Source organism: Patagioenas fasciata, chromosome 1 (genome assembly GCF_037038585.1).
Source record: "Patagioenas fasciata isolate bPatFas1 chromosome 1, bPatFas1.hap1, whole genome shotgun sequence".
NCBI lineage: Eukaryota > Metazoa > Chordata > Aves > Columbiformes > Columbidae > Patagioenas > Patagioenas fasciata.
The window spans coordinates 150,221,452-150,245,008 of NC_092520.1; the positions used below are offsets into that span (position 1 = coordinate 150,221,452).

Consider the following 23,557-nt stretch of genomic DNA (forward strand, 5'->3'; position numbering starts at 1 on the left):
CCTCTCAAAAAAAAAACAAAAAAAAAAAAAACAAAAAAAACCACCAACAGAGAAAGCAAACAAAAGAACCAAAAAAAAAAAAAACAACCAAACAAACAAAACCAGACACACAAAAACACGAAACAAAACCCCAAACCCATTGCAGATATCTGTTGCTTTTGCTCACTTCAGAACCCTTTCAAAGCTATATTGTCAGCCTTGGGTTTCATTCCTATATTGCATGCAGTGACCTACTGTGATTATATAGAAGCACAGTCCCTATAGGTTTTAAAAAATACAAATGTGGTGATTTGCAACAGCTGAATCAAAATGTGAAAGCTGTTGGCACCCTGCATGAGCTGCTAAATAGTAAACCTGGTTGTTAGTATTGGCAAGGCACTTCAGTCTGTCTAGGTTGTTGCTAATGAGAAGTGCCTATACAAAACCAGCATACCTATGGAATTGCTGTGTTGGGAGCACGAAGCTTAGAGTAACAGGGAATAAGTATCACAGAAAAGTAGAATAGTTCAGGTTGGAAGGGACCTTCGAAGGTCATCTAGCCCAAGCCCCTGCCATTAGCAGGGACATCTTCAGCCAGATCAGGCTGCTCAGAGCCCCATCCTGCCCGGCTTTGAATGTCTCCAGGGATGGGGCATCTACCACCTCTCTGGGCAACCTGGGCCAGTGTTCCACCACCCTCATTGTAAAAAATTTCTTCCTCGTGTCTAGCCTGAACTCCCTTGCTTTAGTTTAAACCATTACCCCCTGTCCTGTCATAACAGGCCCTGCTAAAATTCTGTCCCCTCTTTTAAGTACTGAAAGTAAGCATGGCAGGTCAGGAAGAGATGTTGCCAGTTCTCATAGGAATAATCAGTTCTGCCTTTCCCTTTTAGGCCTGTGTCTATAACTGTTTGTCCTTTTCCTGTCTTCTCATTCACTTGTCATGATGTAATGATTTCACTGTTTAAGAAATAATTGGCTCCAACTTCAAAACACTTCCAGTACTGTGTTCTTCTGGTGTACGAATGCACAGAGGCAAAATGTCCTGTTGCATTAATTAAAGGGCTATATGAAAATGATCTTTGCCTACCTAGGTGATTGGCTAGTCCTAAAACTAGTTTTAACAGTTAAAAGAAGCATTTCATTGACTTCTCAAATTGTTAACTAATCTTTCCCAAGCATTAACTAGAGAAATCCATCTTCCTTCCAATTCAAAGAGTGAAATTAGACCATAAAGACCTTTGTGAGTTTAGCTCAAGACACAGTTATGAAGAAGTTTGCCAGGATACCTCAGATTTAATTGAACCTAAATGTTTCAGTGAAAACATATCCTATTTCATGCACTGTCATAAAACTTCATGGCAGATTACACATCATGAATGCAGGATAGATTAAATCGATAGATCCTTTTAACATGCATCACTTGGACATCCTGCCATTTCCTTCCTGAAGTGAAAGAAAAAGCCCAGAAATGTGTGTCAGTCACACCTCCCTTTCCTTTCAGGCTTTCACACAGACATATATTGGAATGAGTCTTGCATACAAATCAGCCACAGAATCATAGTATGGGTAGCAAAAATGTTTATTGTGCCTGAACTCTTGGCACTCCTGTGGTGTGGAATGGGTTTTTCATTTTCTTTGTGCTGCCACCAGTGAGCATAAAGGCAGAGCTATCTCCTCTATCCCAGTTTAATTCCATCTCTGCCCTGGAGTCTCATGCACATGGGACTCAGGAGGAGAGGGGAGGAAGGTTATGGAGATATTTGGGTAGGTAATACGTCTTGAATAATCCAGTTACCATACAAGTAAGTAATATTTTTTTTTTCCTTTCTGAATAGTCATCCGTATAAGCTACATGAAAGGAGACTGCCACTGTTTGTCATTCTGCGATTTTATCAAAATACAGGAAGATAAATTTGCCCTCAGTGCCACATTCTAATGTATCTATGAAGCAACTCTAGTCTGCTGCTTCAGAGATCAGTCACTGCAGGAAAAATGTTATAACTGTAGTTATGATTAACAGAAGTTTTTCTCCAGAGTTTAATGCTTATCACAGTAAAGAGAGAATACTTCATGTAACTAAAAAGAGGAAAGCAGCACAGGTTGAAGGTCAGCATGAGCCTGCCATGTTTCAGAGTTTAGCACCAAACAATTGGAAAAACATGCTGGTTTGCTTTTGTTTACTTTTTTCTGTTAGTATGTTTTGTTTGAAACAGCAGCTTATATTCAAAAAAATAATAATTCAAATGCTTATCAAATATTTATGAATCAAAGAGATAGAAACAAAAGTGTCTTGAGACTATTCTGCACTAGTGGAGGTGCTGTCTGGCTAAACAGCAACCCGCTACTCCTGCCAGGCATTGGTGTGGTTTTGTAAGGTGGTTACACACACTGTGACACCTTTACAAGTGTAAACTTGCACATCTTTTAACTAGGTTTGTCTGAGGCAGAAAGCGAAAAAATGTAGACTAATCTCTCCTTCCTGGATGGGCTATTAGTATTAGACTGAAAAGATGGTAATTGCTAGGCAGTTGGTTGTAAGTCAACACTTGTTTGGTTTTCTGTGGGATTGGTTTGTTGGTTGGTTTGTTTGTTTGTTTTCTAACTTGCAACGCTCTAGTGTATGTGTAAAAGTTTGTATATTATTTTATGAAAAGTAATTATATATTTATGCAGATTTTTCAAGTGCGGGTAATGTGGTACTGTCTTGATTGGTTTTGGTGCCATCAGTTGCTCGTTCTCCTGTCCCTCAAGAGATCACCGTCTGAATAGAGCACTCTGTGGTGTCAAGGTTAATACATTGTCAAATTCAGCTTTTAAATGTTTGTGTGGGATGAAGAGTGGACGTACTTTATGCGTTAGAATGTTTTATTCGGCATTATTATTTTGAAGCAGTTTCTATTTTACATGCGGCTGTTCAAATGAACCATTCCCACTTCTGTTGTTTGAAATGGAGAGCTACTCTTCCACACTTCCTTGGCTACCCATTAGTACTATATCAAGAATTACAGTCAATATTTATTGTGTGATGCAGATGGGCAAGTAAATAGGTTTCATGTATGGAATGGTTAATATTCTCTGTTGGGTTTTTTGTTGTTGTGTTTTGTGTTTTAGCTATTCTTTTCAACAAGTCTTTGATTAGCCTGGTCATAACCATAAAGTAGTTTTGGAAGATACTATCAGTGTTTCAGAGAGATTCAAAAAGTATGAAAACATGTTCTGCAACTCCTATTTTTGAAATGAAGATCTGTCTATTTGTTTCTTTAGAAATCAGCAATTACTTGCCCCTTGCCCTTTGATTCCACTTTGGAAAGTAACCATCAGCAGAAAGCTCCTCTGCCTGCAAAGCCTAACAAATACTGTTGCCTGTGCTAGTGGCTGAATGTCAGCTGTTCTCTATGCAAGGCCAGTGGTGCCAGAAGTCTTGCAATGATCTGATACAAAGCTTTGCCTCTCTGCTGGAACATCTCATTGAAAGTGTCAGTTTTGAGGCTGCCAGAAATGGTGTTCATACAACAAATATCCTTGGTGATGTATCTCAAATGCTAGAAAGCAGGAATTAAGGAATCAGTCAAGTTCATTCTTTACACTCCAATGACTAATTTTTGCATTATGAAGGTTGCAAGGTCAAATTTTTTCCAAGTCAGTCATCTTTTTCCTTATTCTTTATATGGTGTGAAACACTCTTGAAGAAACAGTGGAAAAATTCAGTCCTAAATACAAAAGGATGGAAGACAAAGGAGTAAATCTGACAAAAAGCAAAATACAAAAAAACAAAGAGAAATGTTTCTTATTCTTCCCCTGCTGCTGAGGTGGCTAAAAAGCCTATGTGATAACTTAAATGTGCTTTAATAGCTCATCTGAACCCTATGATCTAAACCAATCTGCAAGACAAGAAATGCAGAAATCTTCCATCAAGCTGCTAATTTTTGATGGATTTGTTAAGCAGCCATGATCAGGACTGCCTGCTTTGCAGTCTTTTGTCCAAGCTGCTACAGCAGAAACCAGAGATATATGTTTGTTTTCTTAGCAATATTAAAGTAAGGAGCGTCTCATTTACAAATAACAACACCAGTTTTGTATATTATTTTTCTAAGTTAGACTGTTTATATAAACCAGTGAAACAGTATATTTTCTGAGGAGTAATATGGTTTTCTTCAATGGTCTTTGGATATATGTGGGACATCAGAACTTGCAACTGTGAAGATGCTCTTAATCGAAGAATGAATTTTAAGGGGGTCTTGGTACTTGAATGTCTGAGGTTCAGACAGCCCACGTGAACCCTTTGTAATTCCTAGGGAGATTTTGATGAAAAATTTCCTTCAAAACTTAATCTGAACAATGGAAAACTCTATTTGGTTAATGTTTGCTTTTCTCCCCCTTGACCTGGAAATGGCAAATTCCAAACTGCAGCGCTATGTTTCCCTTCTTACCTCATCTGCTGTTGAATGTGTGAGCAAATGGGCAATGCTGAATGCCTGCTGCCTTCCCGCCAGTTCTGGCTTCTCTGCTTCTTTGGAACTGCTTACTAATCTTTATTTACTGAAAACCCTTGCTTCTCTGTGCTGTATAATCTGACGGGACCTGTGTGTCCAACACGGAAGGCAAGCACTCTTGCTATGAGGTCTTGCTTTGCTAGCTTTCTCCTTCTCTTTACTTGTAGTCTTCCTCCTACTCTTGCATCGCTTCATCTTTCCTTTGTGTGAAGATAATTTGCCTGCAGTTGCACCTTGGGAGGGAGAAACACGTTTTGGTTGGCGTAAAACTTGGTTGATTAAAAGGCTGTAGTTCCAAACAAGTCATCTTCACCTAGTCTCCCATCATTTTCCAGGACAATCTACGTAAAAAGGATGATCGGATTGAAGAATTGGAAGAGGCACTCAGAGAAAGTGTTCAGATAACTGCAGAGCGGGAAATGGTGCTAGCACAAGAGGAGTCAGCCAGGATCAATGCTGAGAAACAGGTCTGCAATCTTATCAAGTCACTGGTAGTCTTCTTAGGAAAGTAACCAGACAGTAAAGTCTTGTTTTCCCTGCTTTACTGTGAAACACAGCTCGTTTTTTTTAATGATCCTGTATATCTGCTCCAACATTAGGTAGCAGAACTCATAAAGTCTGCAAAGCCTTCATGATAAGTTGTATTTCATAGGTAAGATCTTCTTGAAATTAAAAAGAACCATAAGGTATCCTGAGCTTTAAAATATTATTTTAAGTACTAACTCTTCTGATCTGTCTTGCCTGTCAAAGCTGTCTTCCTATGTGTAAGCATACTTAGGTTCACTGTGTTGTTCATGGAATGTATTTATTGGCATAGTTGTGTTCATGGACCACAGTCTGGTTTACTTGCAAAACAACTGGATAAAGACCCAAATCCCTTGGCTTGAGCCAAGCATACACACAGAAAATACACTCTTGTGTGCTGAAGCCACAAGTGTAAACACTATGCATTAATTGATTTTACGCCACTGATGAGATGCTCAGAAGAATCCTGTACATTACTGATTGTAACTCACGTAAGTAATCATCAACAAAACCCACTGAAAGTAGAATAAAATTCCATGAGATTTTGTTAAACAGAAGCTAAACCTGGCATTCTTACTGTGCTTTTTGTGAGCCTCTTCAGTGTTCTTCACTGTTCCTTATTTGACCATAATTAGCAAACAGAAGCAACTGGTCGGTTGCATTTCAATGGAGTGATCTCCTTTTTGTTATTTAAATTTTGAAAGTTCTGACTAAGTGCACTTTAAAATGCTTTAAGAAGTTTTTTCCAACATGTGTCCTTATGTCGCATACTTTAATGAAAGGGAAGACACAAATACCTTAGTAATAATCCAAGTTTTCAGGAAGAAAGCAGCTGTTTCTCTTTAGGCTAGAGTCAAACTCAGCTGTTTGCTGACAGACGTATTGAAGGTAATTCTTGCTTCTGTACACTAAGATCCTAGACAATGTTGTGGAATTCACTTTCAAAAAAATGGCTTCTTTTGAAACTTCTTGTAGCCTTCAAAAAAATGCATGAAGTAGAAATGTTCATCAGGTAGTGAATAGCACATCAAAGATTAGATCTCCTTGAAAGGAAAATACATCTCACAAAGGAGCAGATTCTATGCTGAGATGCAAAAGTAAATAAAATAGTGTATTATTTGATGCCTAGGATGTCATAATTTTTATATTTCTTTGTTACAAGACGAAGTGACCATTTTTATATTCTTTGAGCATCTAGCAGCCTGTAGAATTTACCCTTTTGTGGTGTCTGTGGTCGAAACAGAACAAGATGCATAAGGCTGGCTGAATTTTTTGAGAGAAGGTTTTGGAGAAGGTAGTATATTAATTTTGTAGGGGTTAAAAGTATCTGAAGTGTGGGAAGTAAGCAGAAAGATGAACATTTACAAATTTTATGCATGCCTAATGAAGCTTGTGTTAGAGGATGATCACAGGTCATCTCAGTATTGGAAGTGAAAGGAGGTTGTAGTACAGTTTGCAAAGGATGTGTAGCTTACATTTGATGCACTAACAAAGAGGCAGACTAGTAGCATTAACATGATCAAAACTGCAGACAAGGGGGTTACTACACAGATGGGCACAACCTACACAAGAAATGTTTTCGCATAGATCCAGACACTTAAGAAATCCTACCAAAGAACTGCAGTTACATAGAAGCAGTCAGAAAAGTCTTATATTAGAGATATTCCATTGAATACATTCTGCAAGTTTTTTTTTAAATCACCTTTTAAAGGAGGTTTAGAGTCAAAGATGCTGTCAAGATTAACAAAAATGTGAAAGTTCTGTCCTAGATGAAAAAAAATTAAGTAGTGAGGAAGACTGCAGTCACAAGGTGGAAAGGATGCCGCCTTTTCAGACTATCGAGCATGAGCTCCTCATAGATGTCTGTCTCCTGTGAGCTCTTAGCAGCAGGTTTATTCTGGAGAGGAGAAGAGATAAGTCTGGGTTAGTAAAAAAGGGAACTGTTGTCATAGGGAAGTTTTGTTTACACGAGGCATCTTGAAACAAGAATAGGGAAAGAGAGTAGTGCTTTGGAAAAATGCACAAATTTGAGTTTTTGCAGTAAGGAGTCTTTTCAAAAGAATTCACCAGCAAAGCCCAATGAGAGGCACACAATGAGATCAGTCGTTCAGAGCCTGGTGAAAAAGAAGAATAGCGAGTGAACAGAGAGTCAGAACTGGGTGTACAATCTGAGAGATGAGGCAAAGCAAGGGAATGTGCAACCTGAGGATCAATAAGCCATAAGGTTCAGAGAGAGAGACACTGAAGGGGGAGGAAGAGAGTCACGAGGATTAAGATTTGTGGGAAAAGTGGTGGAATATGGTGGGCAACAGTATTGTGAAAAAGAAATGAATTTGGATGTAGTATGTGTACAGAAGTGAGGAGGAGAAAGAAGAGTGGGTTGGAAGCAGCAGGATTGGAAGAGGGAAAGGTTAGCACCTCTACCATCTGTGATTGACAGCAGCATCTTATTCCAGCAGAAGAACTAAACTACCAGCTCTGACCAATTATGGTTTTTAAAACATGACCAGCAAGATGGCGTGAAAGAAAAATAACCGCAGTCTCTTGTTCCAGACAGCACTGGGAGAGCTGCTGTGCCCCATTTTGTCCATTAGGATTTTGGCTTGCTATCAATTAAATACATTCAAGTAACAAGAGTGATGGCAAGCAGCTATTTTTCCAAGGTGAGGAAGAGACTTTCCTTCAAATGTTTTGCATTTTATATTCCTTCAGTTACTTTAAAAGAATGTCCCCTTTGTTTTATTATGTTCTGTGGAGGTTCCTTGTAGAATTATGAAAGAGACCTTTAGATAGCATAGAGTTTTAAAATGCAAGGCTCTGTTTTCTATATGGTATTAATGGCATATCATTTTATTTTTACAAATAATAGGCTAGGATCATTCTTACACCAAGTGTGAATCATATGTATGACTTTTAAATGTTAATCTTGTCCAGACTGGTTACAATTTGCTTTTAATTGCATGCTTTTTCTTTCCTCTCTTCTGTTTATCTCGTTTTCTACCATTCTGCCACTTCACTGCCTGTCTGAAGCTGTTTAATGAATCAGTGCATGAGGTCAACCACTTTGGCTTTAAGTGGTTCAAGGTATGAGGACATCTCATTTGTGTGTACCTCTACCCCGATATTTGATGTTGGTTTTGTAGCCTTGTGTTGTGCAATCCTACCCTCCATCATCTCACGATGTATGGTTTCCAGGTATTTTACAGGCTTCAGATTTGAATTAGTGTCCCTGAAGCTACTCAGGATTTCATGGTTCTCAGATAACTGTTTCAGATTAAAACCTTGCACTCTTTAATCCAGTGTTTGAAGATACCAGTTTGTTAACCGTGTTAACACAATATATATATATGGCAAGATGCCTCCCACTGACTGAAGCTTTCTCTTTATTTCAGGATCTTAGACCTGTTCTTTTGGCATCTGTCGCAAAAATAAAGTTGAGCATTTCCCACTGGGAGCAGGGCACTCACTGACTTGGACACAGTTTTATTAACCTTATTGTTCTGTCTAACAGAAAACCTGCCACATAGAAAGCAGATGAGGGAGTTTTGCATACATACAAAGGCTGGAAAGTTCTTCAAGTTTGTTCTTTCTAACATATTCACCTGGCTTTGTTGATGCACCTGCTGAATCCTGTATGTAAATATTACTGTAAATGCCTTACAGCTGTGGGTTATGGACAACTGTGGTTGATCCCACTAGTTCAGTCCTCTAGACTGAAGGTCAGAAGGTATATGGAGACTTCTTTTTAAGTACTCTCCAGAAGGCTGAAGGTAGGATTTCTCAGATAAACACTTCTATTATAAAGTTCTTTCTATTAGAGATGGCAAAAACAAATGTGGATCCAGGCAATTTTTCTGAATGGACCAAATCTGAGTTTAATTTAGTAAAACTATCGTTACATTCCTCAGGGATGGGAGGTAGGAGGAAGAAGAGGTTTTTTCCTACCCCAAAATAGAGTGGTTGTTTTACTTCCCTAGGAGAAACTGCTGAAGATTGTCTTTGACAAAAAGCCTTGTCTTGCTCCCAAACTTTATTTCACTGTCCTGGTGCGTCTTACCAACCCTTCTCCTATAGCAGGAGACGGGGTTATCTTATAATGTCGACTTAGTCATGATCAGCACTATTCGCAGAACAGTGCTGAAAACATGTTTTGATCTTCATGAAAGAATAAGGCCCTTTTTGTGGAACAAAGTGAGACAGAAGGTCAGATTCTGGAATTCAGTGTTGATCAATAAGTAGCGTCAAGGACCACAATACTAGAATAACTTGCATTTTGAGCCTTCATTATTGGAGGGCATAGTTCACAAATGTGTACTGACCTGAGATACTTACACCCTCCCTCTCTTCACTCTTTTTCATCCCCATACTTCAGGGTATGTCCCTTCAGTTTTCCCAGCCCGGGTCTTTCTGGGACCATGTTGTGGAATGGAGCAGTGACATAATTAATGATAAGAATCATCTTATTTTGAAGGAATTTTTTTACTGATCTGGTTCATGGATCCCCATACAGAACTCGAGGCACATCTGAGGTGGCTTTCAACTGTGGGGGCAGGACTGACAAATGGAGGCAGGAATTGCTTAGTATAATATTATTACTAAAAATATTTTTATGAGAAGCTGTTATTGTAGCCTTTACAACAGCCTGCTATTTCAATGAGTGAGATGGTGCACTGCCTGACTGCCACATATGTTTATCTTATTCTCATTTCCTTCAAATTTCAAAAACAGTAGGGTTTAGAATTTTAAATAGTGTTTCCATTGATAGCAGTATAGCTCTATTCTCTCATCAATATCAACCCCTGTTTAAACGCACTCTCACTCTATATAGTATCAGCTGACATCTAACTCTTTACCCTAAAACGGCAAATAAGCACATTAAACACTGGCCATTACCTGTTCATTCCTCCTTCCTTAAGTAGTTACTTAAACTGAAATTTCTGAGTTAGACATCTGGTCTTGACACCTCCCATCAGCTTTTTTTGAACTTACGGTTCTTATTAGGAAATCTTAAATGAGCTGAAGTATGTAGACCTATAAATAGCTATATCTGTATTCATACACTGTATCTTTTTATCCTACACATAACAGATTCTTCTGCTTTGCCTTTTGAGAAAAAAATAAAATATTGAAAATTGTAGTAGTAATGTATTGTTTAAATGTATTTTCTTATGCCAATTCCTTCCTGCCACTGCCTTTATAAGTTGTTTCAGCAGGATTTAATATTCTTACAGGCACATATTACATGTAAAATATGCTGATAACAAGACTCCTGAAATTCTCTATTGTATGTGCCTAGTTCAAAATTTGTATCTGTTAAGGAAAAATAAATATGAAATCAGTTAATAACTCAAAAGAACCTTTTCCACAGTTCTCTCCTTTTCCCCTATCTCCTGTTCAACAGGATTTACCTGTTGTAAGTACGAGGTTTACAGAGGTTTGTCTATAGAGTACAGCCTCTAAGAGCCCTTTCTCTTACCTGTAAATTACTATACAGTAATTCTCCCCAGGTTTTGAATGGCACCTCTCATTTGCACTTCCATCATACCACTGTTTTGGTCCTGTTTTAATTTTCTAACATTTATTACTTAGACTGCCTTTTCTTGTAATAATAGAAACTACACTGGAAACAGAATTGGACCCTATCCTATCGAGTATCTTCTAAAAATGCAAAATAAATTAAAACACGTACCCTTTGTGCTGAGCGTTCTGTTACTGAAATAGATCTAAAATATTTTCTAAAATATGTTGAGTGTTGGAATTATCTCACAGCACCAGTTCTGACAGATTAAGTTACTTCCTACAGATCCCTGAAAATGGAAAATATAAAGTGGAATTTCTCATGAACCACTTACCTGTAGGTGTTTTCTGAGCACTGTAGAAATGTCAGGATTCTGACTGCTCTGTAACAGATGCTAAACACTTTGCTTTTAATAAATGTTTTTTGTCTCTTCTTCTGTATCTCCTAATAAGTTTGAAAAAGTCACATTTTAATTTCTTTCACTGATATAAATTGGTTTTAGAGCTTTTTAACTCAGTTGTCAGCATGAAATGTAGTCTTGCCATTGATTTTCAAGGTACCCTTTTTTGTTTTCATTCTTTTATCTGATTCTTTTCCTTTGGTTAGAGAAAACATTTTGGTGAGGTAGAGTTAACTGTGCCCTGTGTGTCAATGAATATGTTTGCAGTCATTTTTAGAAGCACTGCTTCTCCGTGAAGCTACTACTTCTCCCCAGGTATTTAAAGGGATTACATAGCCCCTTCTTTTAGAAAAACCCAGATTTGTATTGAGTCACACTCTATACATGGGAAGTGTGATCGCGGTGTCAGTTAGAACATGTAGTTCCTTCTGTATTCAGTAACATATTTTTAAAGAGGTAGAACAGAGTGGAATTTTTATTCTTTTCTGTCTTAGATGTGCTCAACTGTGCCTAGATGGGGGCTTAGGTTGTTTGGAGGGTTTTTTTGTCTCCAGTAGAGAAGAATGAATAGGAAAAAAAAGTTACGAATAGATATTTTTCTAATGTTATAGGAGAAAAAAGAATTCTAAATCTTTTGTTTTATTTGTTGTTTGTTGCTTACCTTGTTTAGGGTTGCAAATTTGATGACTTTTAGGAGAACTGGGGACACTGAAAGGATAATTAACTTCTGTTCAAAATCCATGTTGAGCATTTCTCCATATAAGTCACCTTTTCATTTAATGAAATAAGGAATACTGATGGAAACCATTACATAGAAATGTTGTGGAAATGCTGGTTTTAAGGTCATTTTGTCTGGATTTTTATCCTTGATTATTGTTTAATAGATTAACATTGATTTCACATTATGCCTTTTATTATAGTAAATTATTCTAGACAAAGCTCTATCTTGGCATCTCTCTACCCGTTACATTATTTTCTCAAGTATCTACCTCTAGGTAGTGTTTTATTTGTTGTGGCTCAAGAGAAAATCAAAGTCTTGAGTTACCTTTGAGTCTGGTTCAAAGGAGAAAGTCATGCAGATTTGGTTACGTAAATGCTTTCTTGGAATTGTAAGGATCCAGCCAAATACTTGTGTTAATACTTGTTTAAAGCTAGTCTTGTGCTTTTTTCATTTTGAATTTCTTTCCCTTTTTCCAGTTGTGTTCTTTAAGTGTGATCTTAGATGTGTGATACAGTAATATGTAGGTTAAAGCATTAGAAAAGTTCATTAGGCTTGTACATTAGATCCATAAAATTAACATATAAATTCCTTTTTCTGACATAATCGATTTTTCCCCAAAATCCGTGAAGTGCAAGAAAAGAAATTGTATTCCTTTCCAGACCATTCTCCTATACAGAGAAACAAAGAAAAGTGACAGACTTGAGGCTCATTAAATTGAGTATGGCTCTTCTTTTTCAAACATTTCCTATTCACACAAAAGCTGCCAGACTTTGCTGTACTGCTCTTTACCATCACATTCCTTCAAAGCCTTCACCGAGTTTCAGCTTGAGTTCAGCTGGCTCAGTATAGCGGGATTACTTTTTAGTTATTGTCTCTAGGTTCTGCTGCTTGCTTTCTTTTAACTACAATGCTAAAGATTTTGTTCCACGAGTTAGTGGAGGTGGAAACTTTCCTGAGTTCGCCAGTGAGACTGTTCGTCTTCAGTTAGCCACATGTTCGACCTTTTCGTGGCAATGCGTGTGCTTTCACATCGTAACTGTGCTTTCATGTATTTATGTTCGTGACCCTTAATGTCTTTTGGGAAAAGAGTGTTAAAGTTGTATGTGGAATTAGCCTACCATTTTTTCACTGCTTCTAGTGAGTTAATACGTCATCTCAGAATTTTTCTTTTTGGAGAGTCAATCAGTGCTGTATATACTGCCAATCTATGTTGTGCCATGTAGCACAGCATTAAGGATTTCCTTTGAATATTATTCAGTTACGTCTAAACTGTCTGCCATGGTGACATATCCTAGTTAACCTGAAACAGTCTAAAATGCAGCAAAATGGAAATCAGAATGATCTACAGAAAGCTCGTGAAAACCTGCTGAAATCCTTGGGCCATAAGTCTGAGCTGAGTCTTCCTTTGGCCCAATTTCTACTGCTGCCTTAGCAGCAATCACAGAGTAGATGGACCTTAAGAAAGGTCAAGTTACTTTGAAGAGGTCTGTGTTTAGAGTTGTGGCTGGAGTATCATTAATTAACCATAGTTCCAGAGATTTTGTTTGGATGTAGTAAATTGTGATAAATGAGTGTGTGCAAAACTGTGTAGAATGTGCTAAATTCTGGACTCTCTGCCTCTGTAGAGATTTTTAAATGGTGATCAAAATCCTGTTTTTTTCCAGGATTGTTGTCCCTTGAATTGTTTGTTATCCCTTGAAGTAGTGATTGCTGCTGTGTTCCCAAGGAGCTGAAAAGATTAATTGCTAGCCACAGAAGATAAACACAAGATGGTTTCCTAAGAGTATACAGCCATGTAAAATAAAACAGGATAGCTTCCTTTGGTATGCTTGCAGGGGTTAAAAAGTATAACGAGAATACTGCATTTGTTAATGGTTCCACTTGAGGGAAATGCAGGAATAAAATTGTAACTTGTTATAGTTTTCAGATACCAGAGACTACAACAGCTGTCTGTCCTCAGTAGAAATCAGAATTCAGTTTTTCCGGGCCTGACTCAAATATTTTGTATGTGTTAAGCAGAGACAGTTATTGCTTCCTTCTCAAGAGCTCTTGTCTCAGCAGTAGGCTGTTGCTTATTTATATGGCTTATGGCCCTCATTTAGGAGATACAACTGTCAAAGCTACCTCCAAACATCCTAACGGGACACAGCTGTGACTTGTTCAGTCCTGAAGTCTGGTGGCTCAGGAGTTTTCCCTTTTCCAAACATCTGTGAATTTGGATTCCCCCTCCTTCATACAAGAGCTTGGTACTCTCAGAGTATGAGCAAAAAGCTCATGACTGATGCTCAAGTAACACACTCCTTGACAAACACTCCTGTATTTCTGTTTCTGCGAGTTCTGCAGGAGTAACATTGTAATGTCAGATATCATCTGGTCAAATGTTAGTGCTTTGCGTGGCTTACAACCATCAGTGGAGACAGTAAAGAGCAACATGGAGCATTAACTCCTCTTCATTATCAGATACTTTTTTTAGAATGAAAGTCTTCATTGCGAGACCAACTCGTGGAAACAAGAGACATCAGCTAAGTATCTCACTTTCACTGTGATAAGAAAATGCAGCTATCCTGCAGCTTTTCAGACCATGGTCTTTTGTTCCCTCTCTTTATCATGCTCCTCTCCTTTTGCCAATTAATAATGTAAGAATGGGAGGGTGGCACCAGTTCTGTTAAGCCACAGAAACACTGGATTTTATCAGGGATGCTGAATGTGCAAAACCCTAACAACCTAAAAACCAAAGGCACACAGACTTAAGAAAGCCACACACTAATGTAAAGTAACACAACGTTCATTCCTAAAATTACTGCTGTATATTAAGAAGAACAGAAGACCCTGCCTTTTCTCTGGAGAACTGGTAATCCACCAGCCATTTTCACAGCTTTGACACTAACTCCCCTCTATATTGTGAACAAAATACTCTTCCCTGTGCAGAGTCTGCCACAGTCCTCTAATGTTACACACAGCTGACTCTGGCAAAAGGTGTGCTGTAAATCTGGCGTCTTCTTTGAGATGGAGGTAAACGTGACGTATAGAAACATCTTAATTGTTGCACAGTATTCTGCTGTGTTTATTTCTAAGTGTCTTTAGGTATGATCTGCAAATAAGGAATTCCAACGTGTGAAGAAAAAGTTTTTCACTTGTCTGTACAGGATCCTGTGGCAATGTTCATTAGCAGTGACCAAACAGAACAAATGTAGCAGTTAGATAGGGTGATATGTATAGCATAGGGAAAACCGCTCTCTTTAGGTCAGGGTGTCAAATTCATTTTCACCGGGGGCCACACCGACCTGTTTTTAGGACTATATTTATACAGTCCTAAAATTACATTCAGCCCTTGGAAGGTAACCGCCAGGCTGGTGTGACCCCTGGTGAAAATGGTTTTGACAGCTCTGCTTTAGGTGAACATCTGTTCACCCTAGTGTATCTTTACAGTGCCTGCCAGAACAAAAATGAAGGTAAAGGATCTCAACCCCTTATATATCTACTTCAGCAGGATTAGTGATGTCTCATTAGAGAAGCCAGCAGCCATGGTGCATTCCTCTGGCCTCATACAGGCACATGGATCCTCGTACACCTGTGGTGAGTAAGAGGTGCTTGAATCAGAGCTGGGGCTTGAATCAGAGCTGGAGCTCTGCTCGGTGTGGTGGGGCAGAGCCAGTCTGCTTTATACCCTTCTGCTGGCAGCTCGGCAGAGCTTTCAGCTCTTTTCTTAGTGGAGGGCTGTCCTTCCAAACCAGAAATTACATTTTATTTTTATCAGGATGAGGGCGGGGGAGAAGATTTTTCTTGTTAAGGCTTACTTATTTGTCTGATTTTCCTCTGATATTTTTAGCTCTCAAAAAGCTATGCCTGGGAGCTTTCCTAATATCTATAAGGATGTGAAAGTTGTTCCCTTAATTCAAATAGCCAAGAGTTTAGTTAAGCATCTTGGATATAGTATTTAAGCATACCTAAAGCCACCCTACTGCTTTGACGAAAATGGGGCTATGATGAAACCATAATTCATTTCCCTCTTATTTTGTGTAAAGGTTTATTAGCTTGTGATTTAAGCAAACCATCTGGTCCTGCTGGCAATTCAAGTTATGTCAGACTCAATGCTTTTCCCCTGTAATATGTTACTTGAGGCAGTTAAATTACATACTTAAGTCCCAAGTCTGGCCTGTGCTTTTTCCATGTCTTAACATCTGTTCTGGGAAATTTTTCTGGGATCCAAACACATTTGCATGGAGCCAGAACTCTTGTCTTTGTCTTTCTTTTCATGTCTATTTCTTTTCCTTCTCTCTGTCCTGCAGTGTAATCAGTTCAACGAAGTAAAAGATAATGCAGAAATTTGCAGTCCCTTTATCATTTCAGTAACGTACACAGTGAAATGAAAAGTACTTTAAAAACTCAAGAGCTGTAGAAAAGTAGGAGACTGTCCTCTGAGAGAGTGAGTGACACTCTGAGAAATGTTAATCATTTTTTTCAGTCCTTGTAGTGTTCTTACTACTGACTTGTAATTGCAAGTTCTTTTGTTTTGCTGGCCTAATTTATTTTGAGCAAAAGTACAGATTTCTAGTACATTGTGTCATGTAATGCTGATTTCTTGTTTATAAAGGAAAGGTCTGTGTTTAGAAAGCCAGTAATTTTAAATATACAAGTTTGCCTGCTAAGGTGGTTTTGAAAATAAGATCTCTAGTGGCTGGTTTATACAATGATCATTGAAAATGTCTTGTTTGTATTGAAATTTGTGTTCTCTAAAATGTCATCATTTTATATTCCGCTTGGAAGTTTTGAGACAAAATAATGAGTATAAACACACATCCCGTAGTCCAGTCTGTCTGGATGTATATTGAAAGAAATACTGTTTCTTTCCTTCAATCAGAAACATAAAAATGTGTCTGTTTTCAGGCATGTAATTAAACATTAAATTAAAAGTCTCCCACGTATTGCTGCACCTAAAGTACTGTATCTTCAGCTTAGGAGCAGAGTTCGTAGTGTAATAGTCAAGTCACTTTGTAATTCCCTTTGAGACTTCCAATTGTGGACCAATATGCAACCTTTTGTGCTTTATCAAAAGAAAAAGAAAAAAATGAGGAAGGAAAACTAACAAGACTAACAGATACCTTGGACCATCTGGATGGTTGAAACTTTAGCTGAATCAGTGAAAAAACCTCACAAAGTTCAACAAGACCAAATGCGATGGCCTGCACCTGGTTCAAGGCAATACCCAATGTCAATACAGACTGGGGAATTAATAGATTGAGAACAGTCCTGTGGAGAAGAACTTGGGGATACTCGTGGATGAAAAATCAGACATGGGCTGGCAATGTGCCCTTGCAACCCGGAAAGCCAAACGTATCTTGGGCTGCATAAAAAGAAACATGGCCACAGATCGAGCGAGATGATTCTCCCTCTCTGCTCTGGTGGGAACCCACCTGAGGTACTGCATCCAACTGTGGAGCCCCCAGCATAAGAAAGACATGGACCTCTTAGAGCAGGTTCAGAGGAGTGCCACAAAAGGCTGATAATTTGAGTTTTTCAGCCTGGAGAAGAGAAGGGTCTCGAAAGACTTAATTGCCACCTTTCAATATGTAAAAGAGACTTATAGGGAAGACAGAGAGACTTTTTACAAAGGTCTGTCGTGACAGGACAAGGAACAATGGTTTTAAACTGAAAGAGGTCTAAGTTTAGACTGGACTTGAGGAAGAAATTCTTTTCAATGAGCATGGTGAGATACTGGGACAAGTTGCCCGGAGAAGTTGTGGATGCCCCCTCATTGGAAGTGTTCAAGATCAGATTGGATGGAACTTTGGGCCACCATGTCTAGTGGAAGACATTCCTGCCCATGGCAGGAGGGTTGGGCTAGGTGATATTTAAAGGTCCTTTCCAACCCACACCATTCTATGAAACAATGAATAACAGAGAGAAATGCAGTCTCTTCTGCAAAGATTGTAAATCTATGGATGGGAAAAAGCCTTATCTAACATCAATATAAAACATTTTTTATAGCGTACCAGTGATGTGCTGTCCTTAATAAATATTACTTAAGCCAGGCATATACATTTGAACTATTGATGCACTCATATCCTGTCACTTAAGACTAGGAAGTTTTCCTTTACAGTGCCTGTGGAGGGCCTCCTTTAGCCTTTTCCTCATTTTTTATATGCACATAGTATATAAAGATAGATTGCTTAGGTCACCATCTCAGAATAGATCCTCTGCCCCTGCAAGTGTTTTTTCAACTGCATGGTATTTTGCTCTTTTTTTTTTTCCATTTTGATGACTTTGCCCGTTGCTTCTTTGTATTTGCACAGTAGTACTGTAGTGAATTGTAATACATCATGTTCCCAGTATTCATTATGCATTTGTTGCTTGGATGATGATCCAAAATTGCTCTGCTTCTCCAAAAAGACGTAAGTGGAAAATTAAGCTCCAGAACTATCTTGCTGAGAGGGCTATGGAAGCCTTTTTCAGTTTTCTGTGCAGTAGAAAAGTTCTCTTCAGGTGAACCTTCATCACTGAGGAAGAAGTTCACAATGGGAAGAAAAAGGTATCTGCCACTACGTTGTAATTTAAAGACTCTGAAGCATTTGGTGACCCCGAGGCTGCTTTAGTTAGCTTGCCTGTCTGGATTTGCCTTAGGTATTGAAGTCCTTAGGCTCTGAATTTAAGAGGCAACCAATAACAACCACATCAGTTGATGTAGCCTACTTCCTGGCCTGAAATATAACTGTATCTCAAAAGTTTTCAGTATTGCATTAGTTCTCCTCATATAAGAGGTGGGAATTTGAACTTGCCTATGCTGATCATCATTAAACTTTGCAGGAGCTGCTACAGGAGCTGGTAGGATCCCCAGCCTTGTTAATATTTTGCACATCCAATCCCTTTCTCGATTTTACTGTCTTTATATTGACTTTTGGGGAACTTGACTAAGCTCTTTGGAGTCCATGGCTTCATATTACCCAATGGCCAGAAAAGCTTAATGCGAACACCACATACTTGGAGATACTGTGGTAACTGTATGTCTGTGCAACAGCCTGTTTTCTGGTGTACAGTTGCCTCAGAGGGGCCTGAAGTCAGAGTTTGTAGGAGCAGGGAGGTTAAGACAGTAGATATCCTCCTGAAAAGGGCTTCATTATTTTGGTGTTACATAATTTCTTCTATTTCTTTACAGGCTGCCATTGACATGGTAGACACCCTTCCTTTGTGGTATTTCCTTTTCTCTCCACCTTGCTTTTATGCTTTCTAGGGAGATGTAATACTACGTAAAAAATTTGTCCTATATTGACATTTCCCTTTTCTGCTGCTGTGAATCCCTTACTGATCTGATTGACATAGTTTGCCTTCTTTCACATAGTTTTTTCAGAATCTCGGGAACTCTCTCCTCCAATGGAAACTTCATTCAGCTTCATGTTCTTCCTTAGAGATAAGCTCTCACCTGGTCAGGTCACTTAAGGCCTAAAAACAATGAAAAAATAGTCTCCATTTAAGTTCTCTGCAGATCCAACTTGCTCAGAATACATGAAGGTCTTTCAGGCCTGTCTACAGGGAACCAAATCATGGATAAATCACAGATAGTCAAAGATACACTCTACTTTATATACTAGCATTTGAGCAGAGAGAAAAGAGAAGCAAGAGGTATTCTTTACACCTTCTGAAATGGAAACTTTCTGACAGGGCACAAGCTTACCTGCAGTTAAATTGAAAATGTCAACAGCATGTCTCTGAAAAAGTCTCAACATGCCAAGAACTCTGGTTCTTGGCAAGTATTTTTTCTTTATTATATAATTAGCTGCTCCCGGGGGTGGAGGGGGGAAATCAAGGGTAGATTTGGAGTTTTTTGTATAGGCTAAATTAAATGTGCTTTGCAAGCAGTTTGCTTCCAGTGAATATTCCTGTATCGTTTCTCACAGGACTGCTTACTGGGACATATACAGACAGGTCTGCAATAAGATTCATAAGCTGCCAAATAAAACATTTTGTTTTGCAGAAGTTTAATTGAAATGGTCCCATGGAATATCTATAACTTGATGAATCCGAACAATGAAGTCTTTATTGTGAATACAGTCATCACTATTTCGGTGAATTTTGTCTTAAGTAAATCGCATGACAAATGGTACTTGCTGGAGAGGGAGGAAGGTGCTGACAGTTTCGTAAACTGAGTTGTTGGCACAGTTTAAAAGCCACTTGCATTCCAGCCATTCCTAATACAGGATAGATCAGTTTTCTGTTAACCTGCAAAAATACAGAATATAACCCTAGAATTAAAAGAATTAGCAAACAGAGCAATGAGAAAAAGGTTAAGTACTTGCAATAACCACTACTACAAAGTAGTCCTGCAGAGTTAGGTCTTTCCACCCAGCCCTAGGAGCCTCAGCCTCCAACCTCCTCGTGTCGTCTTAACATCACAGAGTTGTTACGCTACAGATCTGCGTCAACCAAACCAGTCCTTCAGTGTTAGCATCACAAACCTTGATGACTGGGAATGGAATGAAAGCTGTCAGAAATCTTTCAAACCTGATTGTGGAAAAGATGTTACTTCAAAGATCGTTTTGTCTTGGCAACTGACAGATTGACACAAGCTGTTTTGATTGATACAGTTGGTCTGGGGATCTTTTGTTTGAGGTTGTTTTCACTTATAAGGAGCAAGTTTTGTAGTTGGCATGTCTATTTTCTTCTCAGTTTAAAGGAAAATGCTTGTGTGGGTAATTCTGATCCAACCAAGGGGAGCAGAAGTTAATATACTCGAAGGCGATACACTAGTACACCTTCACTTCCCCAGCATGTTGCTGTTTTTCTCTTTCCAGGCATCATTTTTCATCCTAATAGTATTTTTCCTATTCATTATTTCTTCTGGTTTCTTTTCTTTTAATTCTTTCCTGATATATTTCTCTATTTTATTTTATGGAGTTTTCTCTGTGTTTTAAAAATTGTCAGAGTTTCTGATCTTGTTTTGTCCACTAAACACTAATAAGACAGGAAAACTTCCGTTATTATATGCATGTTAGCCAGTCTGGATTATGTGTCACTGAAATTCTCCTTTGGTCTGCTGATTACTGGATGAATTCTTGGCTGTACATTTTGAATAGTTTTTTATAATTGTGTATTTAAAATTTTTCTTAATTTGTTGCTGCTTGTTGTCAGCTTCATTTGAGTGGAAGTACTTAGGCTTTCTGCAGTAAACACTGCATAATGTCCACGCTAAATTTTTATAAAGCTGCTAATTCTGAACTGCAATGTTTCTTGTTCTGTCACTGATGCAGGATGAAAACCAATCTTGTTATCTGTGTTTATCATGAGTCATTAGCTCTGCCTTTAGGAGTACAGGATTTATTAAAGCAAGGGGTAGTATGTTCCATACATTCCGTCTTCCAGCACCTACGTAGCAAGTGATGTGCCCAACTCACTTTGTAAAAACTTCAGTAGAAACTGAGCTTAATATAATTTCAGTAATTCACTTCCAGGATGGAGCACAAGTTGATTGTTATGCAGGAATATAAATGCAATGCAGTGCTGTATTGTCATACTAAATTTATACAAATGTTTGAGTATGTGCAATAGTAGCATCTGAGTTTCTCACATTTGAGGCACATTATAACATTGTTTATGAACACTTGGTTGTGATAGAAAGAGAAAATGTATATGGAAGAAGTAAATGAAAGTAATACGTGCCATCAAGCATTATTATAAAATTATTAAAAGATTATGCAGAGATTTTTGTATATTGCTTGTAGATACACTTGAACATTTATTGTGGTTTTGCATGCTAATTAATGATAAATTTTAGCTGAGAACCTGCTCCAAATGCCAAATAAAATATTACTATGTTAATCTGTGTAATATCTATGCTAGAATTTACAGTCATTTTAATTTTGAACCCTTCCCATTTGCCAGAGATGTGAGCCTTGTTCTTCTGTACTTGCCTGCCATCAGCAACTTTATGGTTTTTATGTTGCTAAATCACAGAACATGCCAATAAGCATTGTTCAGCAGATATTATGAGGGAAGTAGCGTTACATCTTCATGGGAACCCAGTCCTCTCCTTGTTTTGGAAACTTAACCATCATTCTTAAAGTGTATATGTAGTTCCTCTTCAGGCATCCCTCACAGAGAAAGTTTTTTATCCTTTTGGTGTATTATCAGTGTATTCCATTTAATAGCTATAATTTTTGTGGGCCAACTGTAATATATACAGGTCATCCTTTTATCCTTATGGTACATTTTCTAAAATAGTGATATGGAAGAGTTGAAGATTTGTACTTTGTTATTGTAATGGTAACATTCCAGTGGCCAGGCTATGTTAATTCACAGACTGTAATGTTGCTTCAATCAAGGGTCAACAGCACTAGATCATTCTTCCAGTCTGCAGAAGTGTTACGCAGTGTACATGCACTGGTAACCTTTGGGCTCCAATTTAGTTGTGACATTTAGTAAGTTCCAGCTGATCACATTACACTACTTTTCTCTCTTTCTGTCTTCCCCAAAAATGCTTTAGGTAGAAGAGCTGATGATGGCCATGGAGAAGGTCAAGCAGGAGCTGGAGTCAATGAAAGCTAAATTGTCTTCTACACAACAGTCTTTGGCTGAGAAGGAAACTCATTTGACCAACCTGCGAGCTGAGAGAAGGAAACATTTGGAGGAAGTCCTGGAAATGAAGTAAGTATTTCTTTTCACCATCTGTAGGTGTGTTTTATTGATATCTCTGAATTGTCTTCTGATCCCTGGTGTTCTAAAAACAAGCACTGCATGAATATGTCTCTGTAGACAGCAGCTATCTATGTAATCATCAAGCTTTCAGAAGTGACTTCTGACAACAGATTGCCTACATGATTTCCACACTTTTGTTAGAGCTAAAAAACATTTATTTCGATTGTTTGCAATCGACTACTATTATTTGCACAATAGCATCTTCAAACATCCTAAACAACTATTGGGACTCAATTATTTTGTGTGTCTTATGAATGTGCCATCTTGCTTTGAATAGCATAAAATCTGCTTTAAGGTAAGGTGCAAATCAGTGTGTCAAGTGACAAAAAAGGAAGAGGGAAGAGATTAACATAATGTCAGGTGGTTGTGATGCTAAAATCTGACTGCAGATGTCTGGTCTGCTAAAGTATTTTTCGAACTCATGGGGATGATTCATTAGTACTGAGTTTGAAGTTCTCTATCAGTAAGACTTCTCACATCGTCTTTACAAGGGGAGGCCTGAATAACACCAGGCTTTGAGGAGGTGGAGAGAAGCGAGGAATTAGACTTCTAAGGCTTAAATACTTCCTAATTTCTGACTGTGCATTATAGATAAATAGTTATCCTTAGTTTAGGGAGACATGAATCCATTTAGTGCAGTGATGGATAGTGCTGCCAGCAGTTCATTAGAAACACTTTCAGTTGTTTAGCCAGCCCTGAAGAGAAGGAACATTTTTATTGGCAGGACCAGCAGTGGTTCCTCCACTGTGGTTTTGTGAGCCATTATTTATTTATTTAACTTTTCTACGCTAGTCTCTTTCCTTTTCTTTTTTTTTTTTTTTTTAATGAAAGGATAGAAAAACAGCTGTTATAAAATGGAAAGAGAGGTGGCTTAGATCTTGAAACTCTAACTTAGGAGTGCTGTATAAAGAAGGGCTAAGCCTCCCCAGCTTCATATTCAACTACAACAGTCTGATCTAGACCTAGCATAAGGAAGTTGGAAGATTTCAGTACTTAAAAGCCACACTTTTTATTTTAATAAAAAATTTTATTGAGCTATAAATTTGACTGCCTTGAGAGCTGGTGTGTTGGGGGATGGGAAGAATAGCTCTTAAGGTGATGTGGGAATCCAAAGCAACTGGAGATAAATCCCATATCCAATCACTTGGCAGTACTTTCTTCTGCCAAACTGCTCTGCCAAACCTTCTCATTAAAATATACACGTAGTGTACAGTATATCCTGAAATGTATTT

At 38.2% G+C, this 23,557-nt stretch overlaps 1 protein-coding gene across 18 annotated transcripts in view; it reads left to right on the forward strand.

Moving 5' to 3' along the window:
- Positions 1-23,557, forward strand: part of ERC1 (ELKS/RAB6-interacting/CAST family member 1) — a 295,118-nt gene that overhangs the window by 168,606 nt on the left and 102,955 nt on the right. For 9 of the 18 annotated variants that reach the window (XR_011742041.1, XM_065859918.2, XM_071817524.1 and 6 more), the window contains 2 exons: positions 4,793-4,942; positions 22,114-22,274. Coding sequence is in view for 17 of the 18 variants with exons in the window: in XM_065859918.2 (XP_065715990.1) it covers positions 4,793-4,942; positions 22,114-22,274 (311 nt within the window). In the remaining variant the exon portion in view is untranslated. The remainder of the gene's footprint in view (positions 1-4,792; positions 4,943-22,113; positions 22,275-23,557) is intronic. The other 9 variants (XM_071817546.1, XM_071817548.1, XM_071817555.1 and 6 more) reach the window with 2 other exon arrangements.